The 27,944-nt window shown below is 34.6% G+C and overlaps 1 protein-coding gene across 4 annotated transcripts; it reads left to right on the forward strand.

The window, feature by feature from the left end:
• Positions 1-395: 395 nt before the first annotated feature.
• PPIL4 (peptidylprolyl isomerase like 4) lies at positions 396-27,922 on the forward strand. Of its 4 annotated transcripts, XM_023528337.1 has the most exons (14): positions 396-554; positions 4,006-4,073; positions 4,157-4,221; positions 4,480-4,597; positions 5,243-5,385; positions 5,881-5,977; positions 6,714-6,830; positions 10,570-10,694; positions 12,146-12,212; positions 14,499-14,610; positions 17,395-17,491; positions 21,558-21,705; positions 22,181-22,229; positions 27,115-27,282. In XM_023528337.1, the coding sequence occupies exons 1-14, from the start codon at positions 485-487 to the stop codon at positions 27,147-27,149; spliced, it is 1,311 nt and encodes a 436-aa protein (XP_023384105.1). In that variant the 5' UTR covers positions 396-484; the 3' UTR covers positions 27,150-27,282. The 4 variants fall into 4 exon arrangements, with proteins under 4 accessions (XP_023384105.1, XP_011354406.1, XP_023384107.1 ...); XM_011356104.2 differs by lacking the exon at positions 22,181-22,229 and having other exon boundaries at positions 27,115-27,922; XM_023528339.1 differs by lacking the exons at positions 396-554; positions 22,181-22,229 and adding an exon at positions 1,139-1,382 and having other exon boundaries at positions 27,115-27,922.
• Positions 27,923-27,944: the final 22 nt, after the last annotated feature.

The raw sequence follows: 27,944 nt of genomic DNA on the forward strand, positions 1-27,944 counted from the left end.
CTCCCTGTTAACCATCTTTCTGGCTAGCAAATTGTATGTATAAAGTCTAAAGTTTTTGATTCAGGGCGACAAGATGACACCGATTAGGAAATCCCGAGTAGTTGTCCCACCAAAAACGCAGGAGAATGTGGCGCCGCGATCGCCCTCCGGCTACCACGGAGGCAGCCTGAGGAGCAGAAAAGGGTCGTTCTTGAAATGGACATAAATGAGGCACAAAATCCTTTACAGATGCCGTTCTGAGAGACGGGCTTCTGCGCCAGCCTTCAAGGGTGTACCAGGATTTTCAAAAGGTCCGCACCGGGGGCGGAACTCACTCGCACCGCACAGCAGCAACCCGGCGGGCCGGACCGGGCGGCCCCGAAGGGGGCGGTGTCGCTCGAGGGATGACGTAATAAGACGTCGCGCCGTGGGTGACGCGTGGCGTGGACGAGGACAGATTGCGCCTACCACCCCGCGGGCTTGTTGCGGAGGAGGAACGGGCGCCATGGCAGTTTTGCTGGAGACCACTCTGGGCGACGTAGTCATCGACTTGTATACGGAGGAGCGGCCGCGCGGTGAGGCCCGACCCTGCCACGTCTCGCCGGGGAGGCGATCTCCTTTCCCCGCTGCCCGTTCGCCGCCCAGTCTCCAGCGTCGGTTGAGGGTGCCCGCGACAGGGCTCTTATTAGCGGGTGTTGGTTAGAAAAGTTTTTGTGAGGAGCAGCCCTTCTGCTGTATTTGGTGCTGGCCAACCGGGTGGCGGGTGCTTGTGGTCTTTAAATGCCAATGTGTGTGTGTGTGTGTGTGTGTGTGTGTCTGTCTCTGTGCGCGCGCGTGTGTGAGTGTGTGTGATAGAGACAGAAAGACAGAGATGCAGTTATGCATGCTGCAATTCCCATAAAGCTTTAGTGGCTTTACTGCACTTTACTGGTGAGTGGAACCAGTATTCCTTGGTGTGTAACCAGTACAGTCTGATGTAAGCAGGGAGGACGTGCTTGGGTCACTGAGTGTGGGCATCTCGCTTGGATGGAGGACGTGTGCACAGAGCCTTAGCAGGCACTCATTGATCGCCTACTGTGCTAGACTCTGTGCCAACCCCTGGGAAAGGCGCCTTTCTCTTGGGGGTGGAGGGGGGGGTCTACTTTTCCTTTGGGGTTAAAATCGACGCCGAAACCTATTTAACTTTTGCAAGTGTTGTAGTAGAACAGTGTGCAAGTTGCTATGGAAACCGGAGGAGGGAGTAATTCTTCCTGTTTGGGGGAAGGGAGAAGCGGATCAAGCAAAGAATGCAGAACACTTGAACTAGTTCTTTCAAAGATGAGTGGACATGAGGGTTTTCTTTAAGTGTGCTTGGAATTTTCTGGAAACAGCAAGTAGTTTGGCGTAGCTTGGAATGGCAGACTGTGAGTCTCCTCTATGTGAATAGTCTTGTGTGCTCTACTGATAACCAAAATCTTTGGAGGTTTTAAGAGCAGGACTGAGGCTTGGCAAACTTGCTTTAGAATGTATCAGAGGAGGGAGAAGCGGATGGGCCAGGAGAGATTATTAGTTAGAATCAGAGTCCTGCTCCCATGGAATGCAGACTCTTCAAAGAAAATGAAACAAGCCAAATACCGTACAATGAGTGCCTCCTGCCACACTCAGCTATTTCCCCTACGACTACATATTCAGCTAAACATCCATGCCTTTCTCATACCGTTGCCTCTATCCCACATTTCTCTCCATTCCTGTACTTTTGGCAGACTTCCTGCTTATTTTTCAGATCTCAGGTCAAGCATGATCTCTACTGTGAAGCTGTCTAATGTCCCTAGATTTAGATCTGTTTCTTCTACTCTGTCTCAGGTTTTTATGAATCACACAAATATTTTGTTATAAACTTTAGCTGTTGTCCTGGAATTATTTGCAGGTCGTCTTTCCAGAAAATAAATTCCAAGAGAGCAGGGACCGTGCCTTAATTATCTCTATATCCTGAGCATCAAGTGCAATGCCTGACACATTGAGAGGAGACACTGAAGGTTCATTATATTGACTAAGGCATGTATATATGTGTTAGGACTCTGTGCAGGTGATAGAAACAGGCTGAAAGAATGTGATTGATTACCTCATGTTACTGGGATAAGCTTAGCTTTAAGGATGGCATGGTCCAGTGGTTCACAGGATGTTATAAGAAATTATATTTTTCATCTTTTGGTTTTGCTTTCCTTTGAGTTTGTTTGCAGCTCTTTACATGGAGCAACACCTGGCAAGTGAGTGGGCCTCTTTCGCCAGAGCTGTGAGGAACAAAAGGGGAGATAGGGTTAGCCTGCCTAATTAACACAGAATGGACAAGCATTGGTTCTGCAAAGGTAGCTTGGAACACTAAAAACATAAGCCTACCCTGTTTGTATGTATTTGGAAAATAAAGACATGTTTACTATGGATTGATAAGTAGTTACATGTATAACTACTTATCAATCCATAGTAAACATGGCAAACTTGTTTTAGAATTCCTAAAATTCAAACTTGTTTTAGCAATTTAAGATTTATGGCATTCCTCCTTCCCTCCTTCTCTCCCTTCCTTTTAAAAAAAATTTTTTTTATTACAGAAAATTTAACACATACAGAAGTAGAATCATGTACATGAACTCTTACGTGCTGATGACCAGCTTCATTTAACAGTTGTCAATACATAACCACTATTGTTTTATTTATACCTTCACTTCCACTGGATTTTTTGTAATAAATCGTTTTTATGGGACTTACTTAATTTTAATTACTTCAATTTGTATCTTAAAAGAAACTTTAAAAAAAGACATCACACAAATCATTATCACATCTGAAAAAATTAGCAATAATTCCTTAGTATCATTCATATTTTTCCTATTGTCTCATAAACATTTTTAAAAATTTGGTAATTTAAATTGGGATCCAAACAAGGGCCATATAGTATTATACTGATTGCTATATCTCTTAAATATCTTTTAATCTATAGGTTCTCCCCCTCCCTTTTTCTTAAAATTAAGACTACTTTTTTAGAGCAATTTAAGATTTATGGCAAAACTGAGGAAGTCACAGAGATTTCCCATATGCCCCCTACCCCACACATGTTCATCCCCCCATCGTCAGTATTGCCCACTAGAGTGTTACATCTCTTGTGCATTTATTTGTACCATATAACATTGTACATGCTGTATATTCTCTACTCTCTGCCAGTCCAGTTCTTTTAATGCTCAGCGTAAACCTTTACAAGGTCTTCTGATTTCAACAGCCAGAAACAATCTCTTTTGAACCCCTGTGGCACTTTTTAACCCATGTTTTACCATTTTACTATTTAAGTAGCAGAAATGCTATTATCAGATATGCCCAGTATTGCAGCTATTTGTGCTCAGGTGTAAAGGACCCTAGTTTGGTGTAAGCTCCTTGAGGGCAGAGACTGCCTTGTATATATTTCTATCTTGTTTCTAGTTTAGTGCCTTAAGAATTTATTAGCATGTGTCTCCCTGTTGAGGTCAGGGACTACAGTTTAATATCATTCATGACAGCATTTATAAGTACCTGGAGGATAATGTTTATTGGATAAGCAAGTGCATTTACATGAGAAAGCTGGTACAAGTGTATGAGTTTTTGTGAAGGGCTATTCACTGTAAAAAAAGAATTGGTCCCAGATACTTGATTTTTCTCTAATTTATATAATCTGTACCCATTTTCAGATACTCTCCTAGGTCCTTTCTCATTATGGTATCTTCTTTAATTTTCTTTTTTTCTCTTACAAAGTTAATCCATCACTAAATGATTGCTTATCCCAGATAAGTGTGTTTTCTGCATTAGCTCAGATGCCCAAGAAATCCTAAGAAAAAAAGAATAAAAAGATAATTTAAAATATGTTGCCTTTTTCTAGGCTTACTGCCTTTTTTTGTGGCTTTGGACATTTGACTATTTTAGGGAGATTTTATATGGTAATTTGGAAATTTATACTAACTGTGTTTTTAATTGCTTAAAAATATATTTGTGAGTTACTGTGATAAATTTATTATTTAATTCTTTCAGCCTGCTTGAATTTCCTGAAGTTGTGCAAAATAAAATATTACAATTATTGCCTTATTCACAATGTACAGGTGAGTTGGTGGATATTAGTCATGTCCTTTGTTATTGGAACTATCTAGCAAACTGAATTAACAAAGTATCCTATATATTATAGAGGGATTTTATCATACAAACTGGCGATCCTACAGGGACTGGCCGTGGAGGAGAGTCTGTTTTTGGGTAAGTTCTTTTATTTTTAAATGAGTAAAAATAGAATTACCTGTTAACAGTGTTAACCAGCATATTTCAATCTTCTTTTTAACTTCGGGTCAAATATAGATTTTTTTTCCAAGTTCTCTAAATATCTATAATAAAAGAGAGGAATATTTTGGATCATATTGGCATTTCTGTAAAGAAACAGTAACCCTATATGTTATTTCTTCTGTATTTCATGTTGAGTGTACTTATATTTTATAACTTTATTTTATGTATTTTCAGTCAACTGTATGGTGATCAAGCAAGCTTTTTCGAGGCAGAAAAAGTGCCAAGGATTAAGCACAAGAAGAAAGGCACTGTATCCATGGTAAACAATGGCAGTGATCAGCATGGATCTCAGGTTAGAAATGGGTGAGAAGATGAGTTTTGCTTTAAGATGAAGACTGGAAGGATCCCACAAAGTTATCTTTTAAGATCATCCAGTAAGGAGAAAATTCCAATCAAAGATACTTATTAGAAGAAAAAAATATACTCTTTTTTCTGTATAACAAAAATTACATGATATCACGAAAAAAATTAAAATAAATTTTGTTCTTTTAAATGTAAGGCATGTCCATTGTGAGGAATTTTGAAAACACTGAAAAATACAAGGAACAAAATAACATTACCCCCATCCCACCTTTCACGGATCATTACTGCTCGCATCTGTGGCCCGTTTCCTTCCAGTATTTATTACTTATTTCAAAACAGGTCATGTTGAGCACTTTTCATTCAGAGTCTTGTTTAATGCTCACTGCCACCCCATTCGGGGGGTGTGTCTGAGCCTTGGTGTGTCCATTTAAACAATTAGGAGAACATCCGTATGTGTGTTGAAATTTTATGTATAAGCTTTGTACTTTTCACTTAGTCCTAGTAACAAGTGGGTAAGAATTCAATCCATGCAGTTAATGTAGAGTCTTACTTTTGTGTATTTTTCGTCAGTCTGTAATTGATTTCAGTTTGAATTAAATATATATTTATATTTATTCTGTGACTTTCTTTATAGTTTCTTATTACTACAGGAGATAATCTAGATTATCTTGATGGTGTCCATACAGTGTTTGGTGAGGTGACAGAAGGCATGGACATAATTAAGAAAATTAATGAGACCTTTGTTGACAAGGATTTTGTGCCATATCAAGATATCAGGTGTGGTTACAATTTACTTTTTGAATGTACTAAAATATTTTAGTACTGTGATGTTTGAAATGTAGTGGTGATGACATGCATAAGACTAATTTTTGGATAATTCCAAAATGTGAATTAATACAAGACTATAAAAATCTTTATAATAAAAAATCTTTTATATTTTTACACTTATACTAATTATTCATAATGGTTTATGTTGAGAGGAATTATTAATCCTTTAGTTTTTTTTAAATGCAGATCATTAAGAAATATGGCAAAAGTACTAAGATTTAGACATTTATATTCTCGAGCAATGCAGAGAAATATATCAAACAATGAAAGACAGTAACACTGATTGTGAAAGTATACTCTAATATCCTTGTGCAATAAAATTTAATAGCTTATGGATATTTGGCCTTAGAGATACATAGACATTTTTCATAATCTTTATAAAAAGTAAGGCATAGATTTTGAAATAATGTATTTCTAATATTTGACTTGGATTTATTTTGTAAGGATTAATCATACAGTGATTTTAGATGATCCATTTGATGACCCTCCTGATTTATTAATTCCTGATCGATCACCAGAACCTACAAGGGAACAGCTAGATGTAAGTCAAGTCTTCTTTTGATTCAACGTACGTGCACATTAATACTTTGCATAGATCTTGCTTTTTAGCCTATTAAAACTTATTTCTTCAGAACGATTATCTTGCTTTATCCGTTATACTAGGATAAGTTTAGAGCTCTTTCTCTTTTCTGTGGAGGCACTCATTTTTCTAGCTATCTTTATTTCCCGAATATCTTTTCTTCAGTTTCTCTTCCACCAGAAGAGCCTTAGCTCTGGAAACATATATAAACACTTTGGGAAAATGTTTTTCTTATCTCCTAACTCTAAATAAAACCATCATCTTTTAAGGGAATTTCTCAGAGGGATACTTGAGCCAGGCTAGAACCCAGAAATTTCTGTGGACTAAAGCAGACTTTTCCTCAGATATTTTAAGGTATAAATTTCTGCTTATGAGACTTCTTAAAGCTAAATTTATCTTTATAATTGGATTTGGTGCTTAATTTCTAAGATCATTTATCTTCTGCATTCAGCACTTAGTTGGATACCAAATAGTTTCTATATAAATGTTTGTTTTGATTTCACAATAAGACTAGTCTGGCTAATATTATCAAATTAATTTAAACCAATTTTCCAAGGTTTATAAAATTTACACTTGTGAAACAAGTGAGATGGTTCTATTCCAACACATTTGATGCAACTAAGAATAAAGTGGAATATTTCCCATGTTTCTCAGATTTTTCTGTTCTTTTTATATGTGAGTAACTTCTGCCTTACAGAGTGGTCGAATAGGAGCAGACGAAGAAATCGATGATTTCAAAGGAAGATCAGCTGAAGAAGTAGAAGAAATAAAGGCAGAAAAAGAGGCCAAAACTCAAGCTATTCTATTAGAAATGGTAAGATAATTATCTTTATTCAATTAGTTGTTCAGCAATATATTTAATACATACTGTTTATTTCTGGCTTTTTGATGGTCTTAACATAAAAAAGTAGCTAAGTGTTTTTTTCTGAATTAAATTTTGTATGACATAATAAAATTTATGAAAGTAAACAAATTTGATTCCACTATTAATATAGTGCCAAGTGTCTTTTTTAAAAATGGGAAGCGGATATTCAACTTATAAATATTAAATGGATTTCAATTGTTATACTCATCTCATTTTTAAAGAGTGTTTCTTGAACTGAGTTTTATGTATATTAATGAATAAATTCTTTGTACAACTCAAGTATTGAGATTAAATAGTTGAATAGTAGTTACAGGATGAAATAAACATGGGCAGACATTGAGCACTCTAAAACATACTCCTTCTCTGTATTAGAAAAAGTATGACCTACTGGGCATTTTTCCTATTCTTATTTTTGTAGACTAACTATACCTTTTAAATAGATCATCGATAAATATTTGAATGGATAGATAATTAATTTTTTTTATCATTTTATATAGTAGAGTTTTCAGATTCATAGTCTGTTTTTAAATTCATATTAGCTACTCAGCCATAAAAAATGAAATCTTACCATTTGCAACAACATAGATGGACGTAGAGAGTATTATGCTAAGTGAATTAAGTCAGACAGAAAGACAAATACCATATTATTTCATTTATATGTGGAACCCAAAGAACAAAATAAACTAACAAAACAGAAACAGACTCAGACACAGAGACCAAATGGGTGGTTGCAGGGGGAGGTAGGTGAGTGAAAAAGGCAAAGGAATTAAGAAGTACAAATTGGTAGTTGTAAAATAGAATGGGGATGTGAAGTACAGCATAGGAAATATAGTCACTAATATTATAACAAGTATGTGTAGTGCCAGGTGGGTACTAGACTAATCGGGGGATCACTTCGTAAATTATATAAACGTCTAGCCACTATTCTGTACACCTGAAACTAATATAAAATAATATTGAATGCCAACTCTTATTGAAAAAAAGATAAATCATATATGCATCACCAGTCTGAAGGAATAAATACTAAAGACTATAATTCAGGAATACTTTACTGAATTAAAAAAAAGTGAAAGTACATACTTTAATGAGCACCATATGCATCTGAGAATATTGACCCAGAACAATCAACAACAAATTACTAGACTTAAAAGATAAATCCTTTGAGCAATGGGGTAACAAGAGTGACATAAAAAGGAAGGAACATTAGATTATCATCAGTCTTCAACAGGAGAAATACAGGAAGTTTATGGCAGAAGAATATGGGGTAACATTTTTAAAATTTTTTATTTTCAGATAATTTCAAATTTATGGAAAAATTACCGAAAAACAGTGCAGAGAACTTCTATATATCTTTTACCCAGACTCACCAATTTTTAACATTTTGCCTCATCTTGATCATTTCTCTCTCATCTTCCCCTCTCTTCATCTCTACTTCTCCCTCTCTCTCTGTCTCTGATTATATATGCAGAGACACGTTATTTCTTCTGGACCATTTGAAATTAAATAGAAGCATATTCCTCTTTCTTTATCTGTTACATCAGCATGTAAGAGCAACAGCACTATCCTACATATTCGTGGAACAGTTATTAAAATCAAGAAATTTAAAATTAATAGAAATTACAGTTTATAATCCAATTTTATCAGTTATGTTGGTAATATCCTTTGTAGCTTTATTTCCCCTCCAGTTGGGATCCAACTTTCTAACCTTGTCAAAACCAGAAAGGGGATGCATATCTTTGTGTTTAATTCACACATTCTTTCAACATATGTGCACTGGGCACCTATTATTGCCAAGCATTCTAGGAGCTTGGGATACATCAGTGAAAAAAACAAAGATTTTATCTTTTTGGACCTTATATATTAGTATATAAAACATTATTGTTAACTAAAATCCATAATTTACATATGGATTCACTCTTTGTTATACACTCTGTGGATTTTGACAAATGCTGTGTATCCACCAGTACAGTATTATACAGAATAGTTTCATGTCCCTCAAATCTGTGTTTCACTTATTCATCCCTACCTGTCCCCAATACTTGTTTTTTACAGTCTGCATAGTTTTGCCTTTTTCAAAATGTCGTGTAGTTGGAATCATGCACTATGTAGCCTTGGGGACTGGCTTCTTTTCACTTAGCAATATGCATTTAGGGTTCCTCCAAATCTTTTTGTGGCTTTTGATAACTCAGTTCTTTTGATTGCTAAATAATGTTCCATTGTATGAATATACCATAGTTTATCCAATCGCCTATTAAAAATAGGTTGTTCTCTTCTAAGTTTTGGCAAGTATGAATAAAGCTGCTGTAAACATTTGTGTGCAGATTTTTATGTGTGCCTTAAGTTTATAACTCATTTGGGTAAATATGTAGGAGTGTAATTTCTGACTTGTATGGTTTAGCTTTATAGGAAACTGCCAAATTGTCTTCCTTTTGCATCCTGCCAGCAAAAATGAGGGTTCTTGTCGCCCTACATCCTTGCCAGCTTGTGGTGGTGTCAGTGTTTTAGATTTTAACCTAGAATGTAGGTGATCCTGTGCCCTTTCGATCCTCACTATTAACAGATTTGTGTGTAAAATAATGGTAATTCTGCTAGTGTTTTGCATTATCAACTAGTGGTTTTGAACTTCATAGCTGTTGGGAGTATTTTAAATTTCCTTACATAATATTTTAACATTATCTTTGACATGTAGCATAGTGAGTTCTTTTCTAACTCATTAACTTTTTTCTCACTTGGGCTTCCTTTAGATGTGGTATTTCTGCCTTTGTAGGTGCTTTTTGGGATTTTTTATTGATTTGCACTTCCCCTTATGTGTCATGATACTGCTTATTGAACATAGGTTATTCTTGTCTTTCAATAGGCTTCAGAGACACTGAGAAGATCTTACTGGCTCTGTTTCTTCTTACTGTTTCTGATTTTTAAAATTTCTTTTTGTTTTACTGCGTTTATACTTCACGTGATAATCTTATCGGAAATCATCTCTGAGAGTTTCAAATACACGTATTTTCCCCATCTAAAGGCCATGGGACATGTAGTTTTCGCACAGTGAAACCAACACCATCATCATGGTTTTCTCTCACTGTCACCTTGCCTAGTTCTTCAGTAGGTGGCATGTTCTGCTTGGTGCAGTAGTTGACTGTGAAGTTGACTTCAATTTGACTGAAGTAGATGATGGTGAGGGTGAGAGTATAAGGCTAGAAACACTATCCAGGAATTGTTGCAGTTCCGTATTGAACAATAATAGGGAAAAAACTGGGCATTACTAATCGCAGAAGGCTAAAGTCAGTGTTTTTAATTTTCATGCTTCATGACCTAGGTATACTTTGCATAAATTCTGTTTTTAATATATCAAATACGAAGAAAGAAAAAGTGGAGCTAAAAACCCAGGTAAACCTGGATTCAGATTCCAGCTCTGTTGCTTAAATACTATGTGGCTTTGGGCAAGTTAGTTATTTAAACTTTTTGAATTTCTCTTTATTCATCTGTAAAATAGATTGTTGTTTTTAACATTGTTTTATCAATTGTCAGTAATTAATTTTGAGATCTTATTTAGATTTCTTTTCCTGAGCCTACAGTTTATAATGTAAATTTAGATGTTTTAGAGAAATCAGCATTTGGGCTTAGAAAAGGGTATTTAGAATGGAAATTAAATAAAGGAATTGATTTATATTTTTGTTTATTTATAATTTAGGTGGGGGACCTTCCTGATGCAGATATTAAACCACCAGAAAATGTGCTGTTTGTATGTAAATTGAATCCAGTGACCACAGATGAGGATCTGGAGATAATATTCTCAAGATTTGGACCAATAAGAAGGTAATCTCTAGAATTAGTAAAAGATTTTAGAAAAACTAGGTATTATTTGGTGGTTTTCTAATGACATTTTTGATAAGTCTATGAACTCTAAGTGAATTTTGCCCTGGTGAATCTTACAAATGAGCCTTTTGGACAGTAGGGAAGAAAAGTATGTATGTGTATATGTGTAAGTATACATACAAATATATACATCGTATGTAATTAATGGTTCTTCTACTTCCAACATATTTTCACTCTAAACCAAGAAGTGAATGGAACAGTTTAAGTCTAGTTCTATGGTATTCTCAATAACCTTCTGTAATATTTAAAATATTTATCTCATTTAAGTTCTCCCTAGAATGACCAGAAATCCATATCAAAATTAATTTAAATCTAAATTTTCTCAAATTTTTCTTTTTGCACAATTAATGCAAAAGTCTATGAAAATAGTATTTCTGTAAGAAAGGAGAATATTTTAAAATTAAGTATTTTATATTTAGAATTTCATTTCGTGTATTTTTTTTCATGAAGCCATTTTTGATTCTTTCTGTTGAAAGAAAAATCTTTCTATAAATGGCTGCCTAACTTTTTTTTTTTTTAACTCAACTCTTCCATCCACTTACAATATATCATATTTATAAAAAATACTCCTGTACTGCTACTTCTTATTTTTCAATTTTAGACATCATATACTGACTTCCTGCTAGGGAGCGTGAGATTTACCTCTATTACTGACCTTCTGGGTTCAATCTTTCCTCCTCCTGCTTTGGTTGTGTCAAAATTTTGGCTAGGTCATTGTTCAGTATTTACATTTTAATGTTTACATAAGTGTTGTAACAGCTGAACCATGTGCTATAATGTGATTACTTTTCCTTTTTCTCACAATGTTTTATTTTCCTGTTTCATTTTATGTTAAAAAATAGATTTAGGACACGTGAGGAAAGGGACAAGCCAGCTGGTTTCAACACTATCTTATTTGCCATTTCACTTGGTGGTTAAGATGAATTAGCTCTGTATAATAGCTATTCTTGCAGGGTTAAATTTGAGTTTGGCTCATAGTAAAAGCATAATAACTTACTGAACATGTATATATGTATGAATGTGCATACATTATTCTATCGTAACATTCTATAATTCATCTACATCTGGACTAGAAGTGAATTATGATTAAAAAAATTTTTTTAGCAGTTAACTTTTGTCATAGGGAAATTAAATATTTTTATCTTATTCTTCCTTAGTGCTTTGGGAATTTAAGACTGTAGGCCTAGACAGGTCATTTAGAGTAGAGTTAGGTAATGTAGTTACTAGACTGGTAAACAATTTTTTAAAAAATAATTATTATTGAAGAAATTTGGAGAAATATAATTCTATGGGCTTAACTTTGCCTTTTAATAACCGTCTTATTTTGTTCTTCAGTTTCAAAGAGTGAGAGTGAATGCTTTTTTTTTAATGTCACTTTTTCCAACTTTCAGTTGTGAAGTTATCCGAGATTGGAAGACTGGAGAATCCCTCTGTTACGCTTTCATTGAATTTGAAAAGGTAAGTCATAATACAGACATGTGAAGTTTGGTATTTATTTTATTCTGATGGTATTAAAACGTGAAAAACTATAGAACTTTTTTCTAGTCTTTAAGATTAGAAAATTACTGTGCCCTTTAGGCAACCAAGAAAAACGACTATTATATTGAAATAGGGGATAAATTCAACATCTTTTCATGTTAATATATGTACCTTTAGGTTCAGGTGCAATCTGCATTACTGTATCTTTAAAACTTTAAAGTTTTAGGTAAAATCATTCACATTCTGTAAATGGTTTTTCAGTGTTATTTAGGGAGATACATAATTTAATAATAGAAAGAGAACTGGACTAGGTGTTAAGTTCTAAATATTAATCTGAGCTTTGTCACCGATCAGCTTTATATGATATTTGGCAGTTTATTTAGAACTCTTCTTGCTGAGCGTTAACTTCCTTGTAAATAAAACTTGAGTGTTGGATTAAATGGTACCTTCTAGATCCATAATAATAATGATAGTTTAGGTTACTCAAATAACTTTCTTTGTGCTAGGCATTATGCTACTTGACATGCATTTAATCTTCACGACTCTTTTGAGATAGGTACTGTCCTCCTCTTCCAAATAAGTATACTGCGACCCGTAGTAGTAACATGACTTATTTAAAATCATGTACTTTGTGAATGTCATGGCTGGGATTTGAACTTACATACGTCTGACTGAGTTCTCATTACTTTTAGCCACTATTTCTTTATGTAGCTTTGGACTGATTTGTGTCCATTAGTAGCTCATTCTAAGTTATGGTTATTCCAAATCATTTACCAAACACCTTCAATATTTCAGGCACTGCGATAAATCCTAGGAGTGCAAGATAAATAGAGGCTTGGGAAGACAAACACCTAACAAATTTTACCTAGATACCGTGAGGTGTACCAAAACTAATATCTACAAAGTGTAGTGGTGCTAGCTAAAAGGAGATCTCTACCTTTGGTTTTCCATCAGTAACTTTTTGTAGACTTAACAGTGTCATTCCATCATTGACACTATAGGATATATCATTTCTTTGCTCACAAATATAATTTCATTTCATTTATAGCACATAGACTATTGAATGCCTATGTTTCTCAGTCTTCTGTAGATATACCATTTTCCATGAATATGTAGTTCATTCAACTCCAGAACATAAGGTGACGACAGAATCTATGAGTTCTTTATTATGATTCAGCCTTTCTGTTTTTGAGGTGGAACTTTTGTGGCCTTTCTCATTTCTTGAAAACCAGATTAAGCTACATTATTCTGTTTCATAATTCTCATGGCTGGTAGCTTCTTTATAAGTGTTCATCACTTAGTCTGTATATTTTCATGTTAGGCAAGTTCTCTATGTTTTGGATAATCTGATCCAAAACATTTTTAAACTGAAGAGTAAAATACAGAAGCTCATGAGTGAACAGCTTGATGAGTTAACATTTAACACACCCAGGTGAACCACCACCCAAATTAAGAAATAAAACATTAGCAGAAAAAAATGACCAGGATCCCACAGGCCCTCTTTGTGTCCCCTTCAAAAAATGACCCCTATTTCTGACATCATATTAGATTTTGTCTAATTTTAAACTTGATATAAATGTAAGCATAGAGTGGCTAGCTTCATTTGCTCAGTGTTATATTTATAAGATTATACGTTACTGCATATAGCTTTTAACTTTTTTTGTGAATTTTCATTGACATATGGTATTTCATTGTAATAATTCTGTGTGTGTGTGCGCGCACAAACACATCTGTGAATTTTATAATACTCCTCTGGGTCAACATTCCATAATCAAAAACAAAAATATTTCTTCAGTGAAACATGAATATTCATACTAAATGGAATAAATTAAAGCCATAGCCTCCCATTAGGTCAGGTTTTGCTATAAAATGGTTTTAACACCAAATTTATAAAAACAACTTTCAATTTTCAGGATATTTTTGGGTTTTGACTAAAAGGGATTCTTACCAATTCTTACAATTGGTAATATGTACATCCACTGTAACTGGATGGTCTCAGTTCAAATCTTGGCCTCACTGTGTAACCTTTGGCAACTTCTGTACCTTTCTAAATTTCTCTTTTCTCTTTGACAAAATGGAGACAATAACACATGGTTTTTAACAGAGTTAATTGAGGTAATAGATGCAAAGCATTTAACAGCATTTCGTACGTAATAAGCGTTCAAATATTTATTTTAGTGACAACATACTTATTGTCTTTTCAGTATTTGTTCTAGCTACAGAAATCTTATCCATAAAGATTTAAGTTTTTGTAATTACTATCAGGAAGAAGATTGTGAGAAAGCGTTCTTCAAAATGGACAATGTACTTATAGATGACAGAAGAATACATGTGGATTTTAGCCAGTCTGTTGCAAAGGTTAAATGGAAAGGGAAAGGTATGTGAGTTCATTTCTGTTTGTTCTGTTTTGCTTTGCATGCCTGTGTGTGTGCATGTGCGTGCGTGTGTGTGTTTTTTCTCTTTTAGGAAAGGAAAACAAATGGATGCAGGCTATATATACTGTTTCTGTATCTTGCATTGGTCATATCAGTATCTAAAATGGCAGCTTATTCTTTTCAGTGGCTGCACAGTGTTCTGTTAAATGTATGTATCATAATTTATTGAACCAGTCCTATGAATAGACATTTAAGTTTCTAATTATTTATTCCTCTATGTACTTTATACTATCCCCGTACATATGACATTCCATATACATTGACATAAACATATGTCAAATAAATTCCTGATAATGACATGTCAGACTTAAGGTTGAATCTGTGGTATGCTGAAATACCATGGGTTTTTTAGTTTTATTGCAGTGTTTTTAAAAGATTTCACTTTGGCTGTTATTTACCATATAGTGCTAGGAGTACTCTTTTTTTCTATAACATTTTTTATTTCCTATGAATTTTATGAAAATTTTTTAAGAGAAAAAAACAGAAAGCACTACCTGGGAGTGACGAGCTGAATTGTTTGTTAGATTGTGTTACCTTACAGGAGTTCAGAGAAGGGTGAAATTACTAATGACTAGAACAGGAAGGCAGGCCTGATGGAAGCCATGTTCTCCATGGTAAGAGACTTGGATTGGGGTTCCCTGTACTATTTTTCCCCTTGTACTGTTATTAGTTTCTCCCATGAAGCCTTCTTACTACTAGAATGCGTGACTAGATTTTGACACTCCTATCTATTTTGAGTGACATATGACAACTAAATTGAGGCACTAAGACAGTATGGTTTTCACGTGATATTTGCAACTATGTGAACGAAAGAATCAAATAAATATATTCAGGAACTATAGATGAGCTGCTGGCCTAATGCAGTATATTCTGGTCTGATAATGCTACCAACTAGCTCTTTTGTGGGATTTTTTCCACAGAGAGCTAATTTAATTTTATCATCTGAAATATATATGAAATAAGTATTATTATAATTCCTCATTACCGGGAAAGAACTTGAAGCATAATCTTATGAAGTGATTTACCCAGGGTCACATAAACTGATGATTTAAACTGACCCTAAATCTGTTTTTTTTCTTTCTCAATTCTGTCGTCTTTCTGACCTGTCCACTCACTGAAGAAATGATACTGCCTTCCTGAGCAATTTCAATGTAGTTTATTTACAAGAGGACTTTTAAGGGAATCTCTTCTTGTTTTTTTTCCTAAAATAAAGTGTTACATAGGAGACAGATGCTTCGTTTCACATATGCCATGATAAATGTATAGTTTGTTGTTAATCTCAGTTAATTTTGAGATAATTTTATATATTATGGATTCACATTTAATAAATCGAATGTATAACTACATCCATTCACAATGCTAAGTACTTTCCCTCATAGCCTTATTTAATGATTCCAACAGCTCTGTGAAATATTAGTATTATTTTCAGTTTATAAATGAAGAGAATGAGTTTCAGAGAATTGAAGTGTCTTACCTAAGGCCTCACTACAGTCAGAATTTGAATGCAGAACTTCTTGCTTTTTCATCAGTTGCTCTTTTTATTTTACCATAACTGCTTCATCCCTAATGACACTCCTAATGACAAGCACGTGGCAAATCTTTTTTCAGTGATGAAATAATACCCATTTGTTACAGTTACCAGTGTTTTAACTCTTACAGTTATCTATTTACATTTATATGAAACATTGTCTACTGATCATTTCTGTTTCAGGAACCCTGAATTACCAGATTTATCTTGTCTTGGATGCTTACCATTCTTTTTTCATTCCTATTTTTTTCCCTTTGTTTAAAGACCCTGTCAGCAGTTAAGGTATATACAGGATTCACAATCAAAACACCTTTCTGTGTACCTCTAGCTTACTTTACGTGTACATTCAATCTCGGACCCTTCTGTAGGAAGCCCTCTCACTGGCGTTTCTTCATGCTAGTTGAGGGGATGGGAAAGGCAGGTCTGGGACGTGGGTGGAACTGGATTCTCACCCGGTAGGAGACTGGGCTTGAGAGCAGAGAGGCTGCTCTCCTTTCTCGGCCCTGCCACTGTACACCAGTCAGGCTATAACAGAAAGTCCTATTTTTCTGAAGGGATTGTTCATTTCATTTTTGGCACTTGGGAGGAACAAAGGTGCTCTTAAGCAAGAATTTCAAAGCAGAGACAGTTTATCTCTGGCATGCTAACCAACCGTCTCCTCCCACATCCCTTAGCAAACTTCTGTGCATATCCTACTGTCCCCTATCTGCTTGGTGCTCTTTTGAGATTTTGGGCATTGTGTCCTTGAACCTATCAGAGCTCTTTAAAGCCTCACTTATTCCAAACTTATAAGCCTCTCAGATCTGAGACTCAGGTCCCAAACCCTCAACTTCCTTTGGACCTAATGTTCTCGTGGATGTAATGGCTCTACTTAAACACTGCACTATTTTCCAGTGGGTGAATGTATGCCCTGTATAGCTTAGGATTTGAAAGTTTGGTATTGTAATATTCACATATTTCATTAGGTGGCAGCATATGGCCACCTTGCAGAAACGTATCTCTGATTTCAGTTAAAATAGTGATGGAGAATGAATAATTATGATTCTTCTATTTTCTTCTCAGCCTTTTTCTATCCCCTGATACACATGCCACTTACAAAATAGCTCTGATATATTATCTCTTTTATGAAATAATTTGTGTTCTTGATTAAGAAGGTGACTTTTCTTACTAAGTTATTTTTTCTTTTTTAAATAAATAGGTGGAAAATACACCAAGAATGATTTCAAGGAGTATGAAAAGGAACAGAATCAACCATCTAATTTGGTTCTGAAAGATAAAGTAAAACCCAAACAAGAGTATCCTTTACAAGAACCAGTTAGTCAATATGTACTAACCATCTGCTCTGTGCAGAGTACTGTAAAAAGTCACAAAGGCTGTAGAAGACAAGGTTCCTGAATCCAGATGGTTTGCGAAGGAATTATTTAGTTTATGTTTATCTCTTTTCACTGTCTCGTGTATACTTTGCATTTTCGGTATATTCTTGGTTATGGAGAGAAAGTTAGGATTGACCTGATTCTTTCCCTCCCTGCTCTTAGGTTAAGGTTGACACTTCTCAAAAGATCATCAGGTAAGATTCATATTTTCTTCATATAATTGTAATGTTTTAAATTCCTCATAGTCAGAAATTTATTTTAGCTAAGCAAAATCCTTGTGCTAACCCCTTGACTTCTTTGGAGATGGTGAATAACTAGACAACAAGGTCCCGTTGTTCTTTTACATGATTAGGTTGCTTCTTTCTGTTTAATTCATTGTCAGTCTAGCAACAAATACTTGTTGGACTCCTGTTGTATACAGGAGTTGACTCTTAGAGAATTAAAAAGAAATCTATTGACTTGACCATTTAATTTAGGTTTTTCCAAGTTTTAGGTTGAAACAAATAAGAAGCAATGAAACATACTGTTTGTATTATGTCATTTTAATTTTTTCATCAATGTTCTCATAAATCCATCATTCCACACGTTGCAAAGGTTATTTCTTTTGAAATTCTTTCTGTAAATGGCTTCTTTGTTTTTTAGTTTCTGTTGGTGGTTTAGGGATTCTCTTTTCTCATACTATATAGATATTTCTCTTCCAAGTAGTCATCAAGGAAAGATGAATATCGGGTTGATGTGTTATATACTCATTTTTAAAAATATGTTGACTCTGCAATACATAAAGCATTGTAAGGTGTTAGAGCTGGATAAGTCTACAATATACTGAGGTAATCAATTAGAAGAGGCTTTCACATGCATGCAGACCAAATAATAAGCTAAGATTTAGTCTGAAAAGATGAACATTAGAAGAGATATGATCGAAATCTTAAAATCATAAAAGGTATTGATAGAATATACTTGAGATTTATTTATCAAATCTTTGAAATCAAATTTAGTATAACCACTAGTTACTGGAAGAAGGGGAGTGTGTAGGACAAATAAAGGGAAGCACAGTCACAGAGTATAAAGTAGAAGATGTCTTTTCCCTTAGAGGTACTTAAGGCTGAAAAGAAAGAGTACATAGTATTGCAGTGTTTTAAATTCAAGATGATAGATTATTAAGAGTGAAGAAAAGAAATTAGGCATGTTTGAGAATAAATCTCTAGCCTAGTACTGTCCAGTAGGACTTTCTGCAATGATGCAAGTGTTCTATCCACTGTCCTATATCGCTACTAACCACATGTGACTATTGGGCATGTGAGGTGGACTGAGGAATTGAATTTAAATTTTTGTTTAATTTTAATTAATTTAAATATAAAGAACCACATTTGGCTGTATTTAACAGTGCCTGCTTTTAGTCCTTTGAAGTTGATGGAGAAGACAGACAAGTCCTGGTGCAAAACACTATTAGTTATTCTCAAACAGAATATTGAACAAGGAAAAAGAAATTCATGTGTCTGACCCAGCAGGATGGTCTTTATGTTCTTGGTAATTGATATGCTTCATTTTAGCAAGGCATTTATAATCTCAAGGCATTTATAATATGCTTCATTTTAGCAAGGCATTTATAATAGAGGGATAGACCATGTGTTTATAATGTGTAAGGTAAATATGTATTTTTTTCCACATTACATATTCTGTTCCTTTGTTACTAGGGCAAGGAAAGGGGATTCAGAGGATAACCTAATGTGCAGACAAAGTATCGTAAGTCAGTTAGAAAGATATGGTAGGGATATTCTTTATGGATCTTGAGAGAAAGCGAAATTGCAGTAAATGCAGACTGCTAATAAGAAGATTAAAAAAAGATAAATAGAAGGAGAGGCAAGTTTAACTTGGCCAGACTAGACCTCAGGGAAGAAATTGGGGAAAAGAGGTCAGGGAGATCACAAATTTATGTTTCATGTAAATTATTTTGGAGAGATTTAAAATCTTCTAGAAGTGCTGATTGTATTGGTGAGTAGAAGACAGTAGATAGGTGAGGAAGAAGAGATATAACAGTCTGGTATGACATGTAATCAACAAATACTTAGTATCTATTACGTATTGAGTTTAGCAGTGAAACATAGCCCTGTTTCACTGCTAAACCCAACACATAGACTTTATGTTTTACTGTTGGAGTTTGGGGAAGAACAGACATTAAATAATTACCGCGGATTAAATATGCCTACGGAGTATTGCAAAGAAGTGCATTTATGGGATATGGGATTTTTAGTAGAGGAGAGGGGTCAGGGAGCACCCTCAAGTAACACTAAAGGAAGTAACATAAAAGCTGCAGCTTGAATTTGGGGAGAGGAGGGCTGAGGTCGGGTGCTGTTTTCTTTAAGTGATTTGTCATTCAAGAAATAGTCTATGTCTTGACCCAGCACAACCCAAATGTGATCATTCACATGCACACATAATTGAAACAAAAATGTCATAGTATTTTTTTTAGGTGCCATGCACTCTGTTCCCTTTAATTCTGTTATTAAAACATGCTGGTTGTGACCCATTAAATGGATTTTCTACCCCATTGATGGATTATGATCAGCAGTTTGAAAAATACTTCTCTGAAGTACTTTGGACAGAGGGAGAAGCATGTGTAAAGCAACACACTGAGGTGAAATTATAGGCAAGGGCCATTGAATTCGCATCTGAGAAAGGAGACGATCCAGAAGGCGCTCTGGGAACAGTGTGACGTAGTATAAAGGAGAACAGAAGTTAGAACTAATAAGATGGCACAGGCTGACTAGCCATTTTTAGCCATCTTATGAAAAGTGAAAAGGTGTGCGTTTTCCTGTTTAATCTTATGTAGAAGTGAGTCATCCCTGAGGAAAGCATAGACTGGCATTGTGAAAACAGACATGAAACTCTGAGGGAAGTGTCTGCGATTACTCTTGTCCCACATGCCACTAAAATAGCTTCCTCATAAGCTTTCTTTTGAAAACCACTGTTCTTGTCTTTGTCAGCCTTCCTCAAAATCTTCTTTAGAATTTGCGATTATTTTTAGCAGAGGTTGTAGTAGTTATACATTTTCTTTTATTTTAAGGCGTAATAGTATATTAGATAAAATACTTATCTCTGAATTAAAACATCACAATTTTTAGAACATGTGAAGTTAAAAAAGGATTCACTCAAGTTCTACCATCTGGACAAATGATATTTATTTCTCCTTGTTCTTTTTAAGCCTTGATCTTTTATAAAGTTTTGTAAAGTTGTAACCATCGTATGGTATATACAGTTTTTTTCATCTTTAATTTTTCATAAATACCTTCCCAGGTTTTTTTATAGCATTCATTCATTTATCATTATTAACATCTTTTTTTAAAAATAATATATCATGTTGAAGTACTATGTAATATATTTAAGTATATATTTATTACTAGGCTTTTTGTTGTTCTCAGTGTCTGTTATTAAAAATAATCCTGTTATGTATACCTTTGTTCATTGAACTTATTTTAATTATTTATAACTTCTTATTTGAATTTAAACATGCTAACCGTTGACATGCATTGTTAAATTTCCTCGTATAGGATTGAACTAACTTTTATACTTCAAAAGAAGAGCCATCTTTTATCTTAAAAAGCTTCTCTGGCATTGGAGTTTGTAATATCTCAGTTTTTTCTAGTTAAACATGGGCCTTTTCTTTTAAGTTTTTTTCATTATAGACAAATAGGTTTCCTTATTTTTTAGCTACTTATGTTTTTATTTGTGGATACAGTTTTTTCCCCTCCATTTATTGCCCAATTACCAATTGTTAACTGCTTATATACAATCAGGGTTTTTTCTATTTTTTCTGACTATGTAATGAAAAAAATATTGAGTTAGTTTTGTTTTAGAAATAAACTATGTAAGATGCTTTTTGGTTTCAAAAGTTACTTTAGTCTCACGGTCTCCTTTGTTTACCAGATTCTTATGTTTTGATGTGCTGGCAGTGTCATTTCTCACATTTCTCCTTGACTAGCCGCTGCAGTGCAAAATATGATCTTATATTAGATGAGGAGGCAGAAGACTCAAAATCAAGTCACTCACACACAAGTAAAAAGCACAAGAAGAAAACCCGTCACTGCTCTGAAGAAAAGGAAGACGAGGACTACATGCCAATCAAAAATACGAATCAGGTACTTCTGATGTCCAGACTTTGTGAGTTACATCTTAGTGACATGATTTAGGGGGTAAGGGTAGAGTCCTGAACAGGGATGAGTATGCTTTAAATCTAAAACATAGAATGGTTTCACCAGGGTAAAGAACTTTATTTTTCAAGAATATAAATCACAAAGTATAAAAAAAGTTCTTCTCACTCACCATTTTATATATAAGTGTTATGGACAGAATTTACAGCTCTTGAGGTTTTAGAACCTATAAAACATTTATTCCCTTCCATACTGTATATATGAAATAAAAACAGCACTCATAACTAATTCGATCATCCCCAAAACTTTCTGAACCATATATTTTATACGACAATGATAATAAAAATTCCTGAAAGAAAATTGAGCATAAAGAGAAGAAATCGTGTTCAGCCTGCATTTGGGCTCCCAGTAAAATGAAAAGCAAATTACATTATAGCTTCTTGCTTTTGTTTTGCCCCTTGAGGACATTTGCTGTGAGCCCTGGTGGAGTAGGAAGATTTCAGCAGGCAAAGGTGAGAAGGGACCTAAGACAGTGAGAATATCAAACAGAGACAGAGCAATGGAGAGAGATTTGTGTAGTGTGATTGGCAGAATGAAGGATTTGCTGTCAGAAAAGCTAGATTTAAATGTCCACACTGCTAGTCGTTTGTGACCTCAACAGGTTATTTAACTTTCTGAGCCAGTTTCCTCCTCTGTGAAATTGAGATAATTCTTATCTCACAGGCATGTTGTTAGATTAAGTGAAAAAAAATGTGTGCAATCATTTTCTACACTGGCTGTTATTATTTTACTGTTACAGTCAAATTACTGTGTTTTAAATCAGAGTAGTTCCTGTTTGTGGCAATGCCATTAACTGGATTCATATTTCAGGTAATTTCTTTTCGATGTTTAAGGGTCGCTTTAGAATTTTTTTGTTTTGTAGTTTAAAAAATCATTTATATGGTTCCAAAGTAAAATCTACAAAATGGTACAGAGGACCAAGCTTCTATCCCTATCCCTTCCACTTTTTCTTTTCCCCCTGTGGATAACCGTTTCATGTGTTTTATTCTTCATTAAAAAAAATTTCAGCAAGTATACATTTTATATTCTTAGCTCATTATTTTCTAGATAGCTTATTTTCCTTCTGCTTGCTGTTGTCCAGCAAAAGCATAACCTCTCTTCTTTCCACAGCCCTTTAGCTATTTAAAGATTGCCATCATTTCATGCCCTGACCTCAGTTTTTAACTTACACCTTTGTTAATCTTTCAAGTAACCCACACACGAATGAGTGATAGCTAACATCTTCAGTATCCTTACAATTTGAGGTGAATATGATCACCCCCATTTCACAACAAAGAAATTGAAAACAACAGAAGCAGCTTGACCATAGTTTTACACAGGTAATAAATAGTAGCAGCACAATTTAAATTCAGACTTGTGGTTCTCACGATTCTACTGCTGCTCTTCTTACCTGGGATATATTCCTATCAGTTTTTCTTCCAAAATCCTTTTGTTGTTCTAATATAATTTGTCTCATAGTACAATATTCCACTGTAACCTAATATAGGGGTCCCCGATCCCTGGGATACGGATGAGTACCAGTTGGTGGCCTGTTAGGAACCCGGCCTCACAGCAGGAGGTGAGCGGTGGGCAGGTAGACGAATGAAGCTTCATCTGTATTTGTATCACCGCCTCAGCTCCACCTCAGATCATCAGGCATTAAATGCTCATAGAAGCCAAAAAGATTAGGGACCACTGCTCTAATAGGAACATCTCCCTTTTAGTTTCTGTACTCTATTTATTTAGCCTAAGATTATCCCAAGCTTTTTTATTGGTAGCTGTATCACATTTCTATGAATATTAGTATGTTTTACACTAAAAACTCTTAATTCTTGGCCCCATCCCATGGGGCCACAGCTCCTCTTCCTGCACTGTACATAGAATCATCAGTGAATTTGGGCCTGAGATACCTACACATTGGTGTGTCCGGTATAAGAGGTCTAAAAAAAATCCAAAGCCTTGGCTACATTTTAAGTCTGTTATTTCCTCCTCTTTTTATGAATCTTTTTTATCTTGTTTGATTAAAACTTTACAGTAGCAAATATCCTTCTCATTTGGCATGGAGTAAAAAAGTGTTATTTTGGGGGAATACTGTTAGTATTTTTTAGAGAATTTTAAGGCCGTTGTCAACTATAAAATTCTTAATGTTATAATTATAATTAAAATTGTTAATTTAAATTAAAATTGTTAATTTCCTAATTTTATTTTTCCCCTCAAAGCATATCAAAGCAATTTTTTTTTTTTTTTTTTTGCCGTTAACAATGGTCAATCACATTATATAAGTTTCAGGTCTACAGCATGATAATTTGATACCTATATACATTACAGTGTGCTCACCACTCAAAGTCTAGCTTCCGTCTGTCACCATACATTTGACCCCCTGTACCAAATTCGCCTTCCCCACACCCACTTCCCCTCTAATAATCACTAATCTATTGTCTATATCTATGAGTTAAAGCAAACGTTTTTTGATTTTATACTTTAATAATATAGCTATACTCATTTTCTTTCTAATAAAACAGCATCCATATTTAAGATTTCAGTGGGCCTGTTTTTTTCTATTCTGACTGTTTATCCTTTTGATGTCATTCTCAAAAAAAAGAATAATTAAACTGAATTTTCAATACTGGGTAATTTTCAGGTATAGCTCAAATTTTCCCAGGTTGGCATTTTGTTTGGCGAGCCTAGTTACTAAGAATGTTTTAACTCATTTCTTCAAACTCTGGTTTTTTTTGAGTGACAGCCTTTCCCTTCAATTCGAAAACTTCTCTATTTAATTTTTCCACCTCATATCTTAATTCCAAAGATGGTTACTGTGTTTTTGAGGTTTGGGTTTTACTGGGGTTACAGGAAATGAATACTCAGCTGCGGGTTGCCTGGCTGAGAAGTATTCATACTAGTTGTCAATCCTCCTCTGTGGTTTGCATAGGTGTTTAGTGTTCTTATAAATTGAGACTCTATTTTTGCTGTCATTTTAATCCTCTAATGTTATTTTAATGATTTAGATTTAAGTAAATCTGTGATTTAGTCCTAGAGACCAGAGCAAGGATAGTTTTTAGTTAGATGAGACTTTTTTTGACTGCTTTACTTGAAATCATTGGCTAGGTTAAGTTGGTTGCTTTAAATTGGCCATTTTATGTTTTTTTTTCTTTTTAGCCACATGCTAGTTTAATCATCTTATGTCTTAAAATGCATAAAATGATAGAATTTTTGAATTCCATACTGGAAAGGCCTTAGAGCTCATCTGATTCATTCCTCTCACCTTAGATCCTGACCCTGCAGGCCCTGGGCCTCGATAGTTTAGTAGGAGAGCTGGTACTTTAATGTTTATTTTGTGTATGTCAGGTGTGTTTTTTCATTATTCTGTATCACACTCTTCTCAATTTTATATGTCAATTTTCTGATCAGTTAAATAATTATCTCCGGCCTCTGCAGATCTCTTAAGTCTCAGTTACCTTATTTCTGGATGGGGATGATATTGTACTCCGAAAGCACTTAGCCCTGTGCTGGCCAGTGCTTAGAGGACCTGCTGTAACGTGGCTCCACCGAGGCACCTAAGCTTTTCTCCTAGTTCACATTTCTAGTTCTTCCTTGCTTTTCTGTTTTCAGCTCCACTGCTTGCATTAGCCTTATCACAGTCAGTCCAAACCCTCTCATTCTTTGAGGCTCCTCTCAAGTCCTAATTTCTCTATGAAACTTTCTCTGATAAATCTAACCTTAACACTATTTCTTGTTTGACACACCTCCTAAATGGCAAAGACCGTTGGAACCCAGAGTTCCCCAACTTCAAAGCTTGTGTAGCTTTGAAAACTTCTCCAAGTAGGTGAGGTTTTAAGGTTTCAGTCCATTTTGGATTTTTGGCTTCCTCAGTTCTGTCTGTCTGTCTGTCTCATTTTAAACACAAAGTGTTTAAGTGCCTATATATGTAATAATGTGCTGAAGATTTTATAGAGTTATATATCAGCTAACAGTCTCTTCATTTTTAAGTTTATTGTCTCAACCAATTCAGAAATTAGGTGTACAAACAGAATAGTCCATAGTTAAATTTTGTATATGTTACAAGAAGCACAAAAATTCTTTTATCTAAGGATGCCATATTTTGCTAGAAAATAGTAGGTAAAGGGTTAAACCAAATGCCTACTCATTCTTCTACCTCTGGGACTCTTATAGAATGATAAGAACTCTTGGGATTGTGTGGGAAATCATGACTCAGTTTATAATGTATTTCACAAACACCATGATTATAGCAATCTTGTTAGATCTCCATTCACAAGATGTAATCACCATGATAGGCATAATATACAGTCTCTAGACAGTATATGGAATAATTATGAATCATTTTCTTAAAACCTAGTCTTTAACCTTGGGTATCCATCACTCTAGATTTTAAAGTTTGTCATTTACATCTACTGTATTAATTTCTCTGGTGATAGAGTGGGGACTGTTGGGAGTTCAATCCTTAGGACCTTGCCTTTTTATTAGAAATCTTTTAAGAAAGTTGAATTTTACAAACTAGCTCTTGAAAGAGCATTGGTTCTGATCTTTTTTAGATTTCAGCTACTTGCTGAGATACTCGTTTTAATTAAGGGTAGAATACAAGCAGAAGTAGAATTGTTATAATTAGCCTTCTGTATGGGAAAATTACTACTTAATATTTATTATGAATAGAATTAAATGTACTCACTTTTATTGTCTTTAGGGCAATGGATTATTCCAGTGTGTCTTAACTCGTTTTTAAGAAATACATAAATAATGATTTTAATAAAAATATATATTAGCTTAGTCTAAACAAGGAAGATTATTTGAAGATTGGGAGAGGAGCCATTATAAAATAAACACTTTAAAAATAATTGCCCAGACTAAAGTAAGCAGTATCTATTTTCTTTTCTTTTTAGACTGATTAACTTGTCTAAAACCCCTTCCAGCTGTGTTATTTAAATGATGTCTTTTTTACAGGATTCTTATGAGAATTTTAGTGGTTTCATTGCAGATCAGTGATGGCACCACATTTTGGGGGAGCGGAGAAGGCGGGGAGGTAGAAAGGAGAACTTTTGATAATGCGTCTTTGCTCTAAAGACTTGTTCTAACTTCAATTGGGCAATTTCAGTTCCTTGTTTTTGGATCTGATTCTCCAGTTCAGCTGAAATAGTAGATACAGAGCAATGAGATCGATTTAAAAAATGGTTAAAACTCTTTCTGAATTATTTTGGTTTATAATTTACAAGATTTTTGACATTAGTGGTAGTGTTCAAATTTGAGCTGCTACAGCTGCTTTCTAATGGTAGACCTGTCTAAGTTTTATTAATTGACAGTGATTTTACTGGTTCTCTTGTATTTCTCTCTTCATTCCTTTAACAGGATATCTACAGAGAAATGGGATTTGGTCACTATGAAGAAGAAGAAAGCTGTTGGGAGAAGCAAAAGAGTGAAAAGAGAGACCGACCTCAAAACCGAAGTCGTAGCCGATCTCGAGAAAGGGACGGCCACTATAGTAATAGTCACAAATCCAAATACCAAACTGATCCCTATGAAAGAGAAAGGAGTAAAAAGAGAGACCGAAGCAGGAGTCCCAGGAAATCCAAAGATAAAGAAAAATCTAAGTACCGATGAAAGATGAAGAAGCAGACACGAGAGGCTAAAATATTTACTCTTGTCTAACTTAGAGCACTAGACGTTCAGAGTTTTGTCAGAGCAGTTAAAGACTGCTTATTTGTTTTTTCTTTTTTCCACACTAAGATGATGGCCCTTTTAGATTAATATTGATTGTATAGGGCACAGAAAGACAATAAAGAATTGAACATTTCTTTGTATACTTTTTTACCTTAATGTTATTGTTATACCTAAATAGTCTTCATTTTTCAAGTCTTTTGCATTTTCAACTTTTTAAAAATGAAGTTTTTCATACCTACAAAAATACACAAACATGTATATATAAGGTATAAAGAATAATAAATATCTGTGTACCCATCAGCCAGCTTAGGAAATAAACATTACCTGCGTTTTAGAAGTCCCTTATGTGCCCTCAACTTCTCCAGTTATTGTTATTATGAATTTTATGTTTGTTATTCTCTTGCTTGTTACAGTTTTATAGGGTATGTATGTATCCCTAAAGGAAGTGTTAAGTTTTATGGTTTTGAATTTTATATAAATGGTATAATGTATGTTTCCTTCTGTGACTTGCTTTTTTT

Source organism: Pteropus vampyrus, unplaced genomic scaffold (genome assembly GCF_000151845.1).
Source record: "Pteropus vampyrus isolate Shadow unplaced genomic scaffold, Pvam_2.0 Scaffold24, whole genome shotgun sequence".
Taxonomy (NCBI): Eukaryota; Metazoa; Chordata; class Mammalia; order Chiroptera; family Pteropodidae; genus Pteropus; species Pteropus vampyrus.